We start from the raw sequence: 5,344 nt of genomic DNA, 5'->3' as shown, positions 1-5,344 counted from the left end.
ACCATGCAGATAGAAAAAGGAGTGCAGGCGCAGGCGTGCCGCCACAGTTGCCTTGCCACCCACTGCCCACTGAACCCCCCCCCGCCGCCGAATTCCCGAACCCGACGCCACGCAGGAGACGGGACGGGAACAGTTCCTTCCCAAGCAGACGAGACGACCCACACCGCCGACTCGAGTGCGCAACGGCACACTGCAGCCGGAGCGCGGAGCGCCGCATTCCACAGTCACACACACACACCCACCACCACCTCCTCCAGCAGCACAGGTCGTCCACAGTACACCGCCGCAGTCGCCCAGCAACTGAGAGAGAGCCGGGGGACAGTGCCGGGAGCGTCCGGCTCCGGCTCCGGCTCCGGCCCCGCACTCGGCATCACCACCCGCACCTGGCCCCCAAGTCCAGGCTCCCTCCCTCTCACCGGGCGAGCGAGCGAGCGAGCGGCAGCGATGGGGTCGAGCATGGCGCTAGCGCTGGCGGGATTCTGCTTCAGCGTGCTCTTCATCGTCTTCGTCTGCACGCGCCTCGCCTGCGCGCTCCTCCGCCGCCGCCGCCGCTGGACCCGCTCCCGCCGCGCCGCCGCCGCGACGCCCACGCTCCCGCAGCACTACCACGCCGATCCCGACCCCTTCCCGTTCCACGTCGCCCGCTACTACCACCACCACCACCACCACCACCACGCCGCCGCGGCGGGCGCCTCACCCGGCCTCGATCCCGCCGCCGTCGCCGCTTTCCCCACCCGCGTCTACTACGCCGCCGCAGCACAAACCTCCGACGAATCCGACGACGATTCCCAGTAAGTCCTCGACTCCTCTCCTTTCCATTTCGGTTGATTCCACTGTGCTGTGCCGATCGCGATTCGCCCCACCTCCCTCCCTCCCACGCTCTGGGTCGGCGAGCGATTGATTCCAAATCTGTGCCTGCACGCCACCGCTCCACTGTCGCGTCCCGTGCAACGCAAGCTTCGAATCCAATCCCAACCCACCCGCGCTCCTGCTTTCGCGTGCGGTTCGGTGGAGTTGCCGTTGCTGGGGGGGGGGGGGGGGGGGTACGGTACAGCAAGTGGAACCCTGCTATTGCTTGCCGCCGCACGGTGGGCTGAGTTCGCCGGTCGCCACTAGGGACTGCGAGGGAGGGGATTGCAGTCGCAGGCTCGCCCGATCGCGCACGTTTCCGCCGGTAGGATTTTGCGGATCGGGATGCCGCAACTAGCGTAGTAGCTGCGATGCGAGGCCGGCACTCGGAGGAGTGGGGGGAGGAGGGCGGGGTCCACCACCGCCGGGGATCTATTCCGGGGGTGGTGGAAGGAATGAATCAGATTGGAAATGGGGTGCCCTGGTTCATCCCAGTGTCGCTGTCAGTGCGTAGTTGGGTTCTTCTGGACATCGTTGTCCTGTTCGTTGGAGACTGGAAATGGAAATGGGGTGCCCTGGTTCATCCCCGTGTCCCTGGCCTACAGGATAATACTAATCAGTAATTTGCTATTCTGGGAGCCAGGATAGGTTCTTTGTTTTGTGAATGAAAAGTTGGTTGGAGACTGTACATGGCAGTATAGCCTAATACAAGTTCTACAGGGTCCTAGTCATATGCAAGTGATGCCGACACCTCGAGCTAATTTCATGTTCAATGTTATGGAAAGGAACTTATGGTGAAACCATGATTAAAATGTACTCGCCATTACTAGCTAATACCAGCATATTGGCTGAATCTCTACTGGTGCACTGTGCTATAGGTGCTTATCCCCAACAGCTTGGATCTTGGCCTTTGCCGATGTTTCTGAAAAAATCATAAAGCCCTTTTGCGAAGCCTGTGTTTGCTTACTGTTACTGAGAAATCATGAAGCCCTTTGCCAGCCTTATGCTTGGTTATCGTTACTGAGAAATCATGAAGTGCTTTGCCAAGCCTTTGCTTGATTAGTGTTACCAAGAAATCATAAAGCCGTTTGTCATGCCTGTTCTTGCTTACTGAGAAATCATGAAGTGCCACCCCATTGTGAGGTAGCCTTTTGGTACCGAAAAGGTTGCCATTGAGGAATTCATTACATTTTCAGTACCATAGAAGTTGTCCTCGAGGATTTTGGTGCTTTGTCCTTGAGGATTTCGGTGCCTACATAGAGAAAATGGTGTGATTGTTTAGTACCAGTGCCTTGCCTATTATGCTCTCCTGGTGCTGGATATCGACAATTGAATTATTAAGTCCCTCAGCTTGCATCGTTACTGGACAGCTAAGACCACTTGATCAATGATCAATCACATCAGTATGGGGGTATGGATGTGCAACTGGTCCCTGAAGATGATAGAGACGAATGGTGAAACATTGTTATCAAGTAGTCTAACCTCACCTGTGCTTGATGAAAGGGAAACAGGGGCTGGGTAACAAGTCCTCTGGTTGAATGCGAAGCAGTTACTATCTGTTCTTGATTGATTGAAACATGAACATGAAACATAAATTTGAAGATTTTGTCATGGTAAGGAGTAGATATTTCGTCCCAATAGTTCTCAGGCTAGTGCCTCATTTCTCGTTTAGTCCGCACAAATTGACTATCATAGTTGCATCTTTAGTTTCTTACTTATAGCTATACTGAATTTACATGAGCATCAAACCATCAGATGGTAAGCTGTATGATAGCAGTTTCAGTCTGAGGCCATTGTGTTACCTTTCTGAAGCACAAGTAATTATCCTTTGCATTCTTCTGTTGCATTCAAAGTAAAAATGGTGACACCCTGTTGCTTGACATATGTGGTTTCAGAAACTCTTCTTACCGAGATTCCTTTTTTTTTTCTTTTCATATTTTTAGCCACTTCCTGTTTTGCTGTCCCTGGAACTGAACCATCTTTGTTGGTATTGGCAGGTGCATCATTTGTCTTGCAGAATACGAAGAGAAAGACGTGCTACGCATTCTGCCTTACTGCAGCCATAATTTCCACATGGCCTGTATCGATTTATGGCTGGAGCAGAACTCAACCTGCCCGGTCTGTAGAATCTCACTGCTTGTGCTTGATAACCCTGAAAGCGAACACACTGCACCTCCTCTTACCCCTCCTCCTCCTCCTCCTCCCCCTCCACTATCCAGCATAGTAATAAGCCCTCCAAGCTCTCCTGAATCGTCGAGATCAGATCCATGCCGCTGCCTGTTTGTCAGCAGTGGGCACTCATCAAGGGCATCAGAGGTGGCTCCAAGACATGAGCCCGACCAGGAGAATCAGGTTGTATCTGGTCCATCAGTAGTGGATGGGGCTAACAGCTTGCCGTTGCCTGAAGGTGACCCGCCTCCAGAAAATAACAACAGCCAGACGGTAAGAAAGCAGGTGGACAGATCTACCCAGCTAGGACCCTGCAAATAGCGGCTGCTTTGGCGCCTCTGCTCTGCTGCAGGCCCTGCAGGGTGAACAAGTACTACGTGGTAAAACGAGAAACGTGCACACTGGTGGTGGATGGCTGTTGCTGTTGTAGGTTAGATTTGAGGGGGTTTCGTGTAGATACGAGAAATCAATTCAGGTCTGTTGTTGGAAAGAAAAACACACAGTTTATTCATTCAGTATTCATGGTCAAAAACAGCACACCGTGGTATATGGGATATGTATACCACAAGAGAGATGTCAGCAGCAGTGCATTTGCAAAAGGCTAGTACCCTGTTGTTGGCATCAACAAATAGGATCAGCGGGTTAGTTCCATGTGATGAGAGCATTTGAGAATGACATGGTTTTGTGTACTGGGCTACTGGCAGTGTACCATTTGTCATTTGAAATGGACGTGTTTTATTTCCCCGGGGCGGGGCGGGGCGATGCTAGTAGGGATTAACTGATGGCTGATGCAGCTGTCTTATTCAGGCACGCATGTAAAAATTCCTCTTGAACAGCAGGCATGATCAGTTGCCATGTTGTCAGCTTGTAAACTGGGAATGCTAGCAGCACAGTTCCATCTACTGTAGGCTGTAGTACCATGTGGTCTGAATCCAATGTTCTGTTTTTGTCAAGTACGGCGACGCCGCGCCCAATCCCTCTCTCGAACCTGAGATATTATCTGATAGAGCGCGATCAAACATTCCATCTGATACTGGTAACTGGCGTGGTGGTATAGTAGCACTGCACGGTGATGAACAATTCTGATCTACTAGCAAGGGTCAGGAGATCAGATCAGTATGATGAAATCTTGGAGGGGCCTGCAGCTGTGCAGCAGAAGAGGCGAGGAGGAGGGCAGCAGGCATATGGCTGCCCACGCACCGTCGTACGCTCGTGTCGGTCGGTCCAATCAAATGATGACTCATCCCAGATCTAACCGCGTCAGCGTGTCCTAAACCAGCAGTCTCTTAGGCTAGTCTCAATGCATGTTTCATGAGAGTGTCATGCACATTAAATAAGGTACCACATAAGCAAATTTGCTGACTTGACAGAGTTATTAAATGAAGGAGTTTCATGAGATGAGAGAGGAGTTTCATCCCCATGAAACTCATGTGGCCCGGTTACCTAGTTTATAGTCTTGGTAACTGTGTCATGAAACTATGCATTGAGACTGGCCTTATTAACCCTTGCCAGTGCACTGACACAAGTTGGTGAGAGAATTTTAGGGCATATCGTACTGCCTCTGTCACAAATTATAATAGTCTCCCTCTCCTAAATTATAGATCATTACATATCGCTTTGGTTTTTTTAGCTTTTGATATGCACCTAATAGATATTATATATGTCCACTGTATTATGAAAATTATATATACATCTACAAAAGCCAAAATGACCTACAAATTAGAGCCAAAGGAGTATTTATTATATATATGCAACTAACTAGAATGGGGCCAGTACTCTTCGTGCAAGAAATCTATTATATTAAAGATACAAGTGTTAAGGCCACTCTCAATGCATAGTTTCATGACACAGTTACCAAGACTATAAACTAGGTAACCGAGCCACAAGAGTTTTATGGGGATGAAACTACTCTCTCATCTGATGAAACTCCTTCATTTAATGACCCTGCCAAGTCAGCAATTTTGCTTATGTGGCACCCTATTTAATGTGCATGACACTCTCATGAAACATGCATTGAGACTCGCCCAATAAACTTTCAACTTTCCGAGAAATCAAACTAGAACAGGGCCAGTACTCATTCTCATTTTCCGAGAAATCAAACACTTTCAACTTTAGCCAATTATATAAAAGTATTAATAAACTTATTTAAAGATACAAGTGTTGCTAATATTTCTACAACCCTAAGAAAATTTAACAAAGTTTGACCGGCATGAATCCCACAGTAACACTCACTCTTTTAGGACAGAGGGAGTATTCTTCTTTTCTATTTTATTTTATTTTATTTTATTCTCTTGCCTGGTACCCATATAGCTGCCGAGTAATCTAT

At 49.3% G+C, this 5,344-nt stretch overlaps 1 protein-coding gene across 1 annotated transcript; it reads left to right on the top strand.

Annotated features, from left to right (window-relative positions):
- On the top strand, window positions 1-3,967 carry LOC8066959 (RING-H2 finger protein ATL2). Its single transcript, XM_021445624.1, has 2 exons — window positions 1-791; window positions 2,847-3,967. The coding sequence occupies exons 1-2, from the start codon at window positions 4-6 to the stop codon at window positions 3,337-3,339; spliced, it is 1,281 nt and encodes a 426-aa protein (XP_021301299.1). The 5' UTR covers window positions 1-3; the 3' UTR covers window positions 3,340-3,967.

The sequence above is a fragment of the Sorghum bicolor genome, chromosome 8 (assembly GCF_000003195.3).
Source record: "Sorghum bicolor cultivar BTx623 chromosome 8, Sorghum_bicolor_NCBIv3, whole genome shotgun sequence".
Lineage (NCBI taxonomy): Eukaryota > Viridiplantae > Streptophyta > Magnoliopsida > Poales > Poaceae > Sorghum > Sorghum bicolor.
The sequence above is the reverse complement of the archived record's forward strand: the minus strand, read 5'-3'. Positions and strand labels throughout refer to the sequence as shown.

Excerpts from the sequence above, each read along its gene's own strand:
- LOC8066959 (XM_021445624.1), top strand. The coding sequence starts at position 4 with ATGCAGATAGAAAAAGGAGTGCAGGCGCAGGCGTGCCGCCACAGTTGC. Across the intron at positions 792-2,846 it reads GAATCCGACGACGATTCCCA|GTGCATCATTTGTCTTGCAG; the intron begins GTAAGTCCTCGA and ends TGGTATTGGCAG.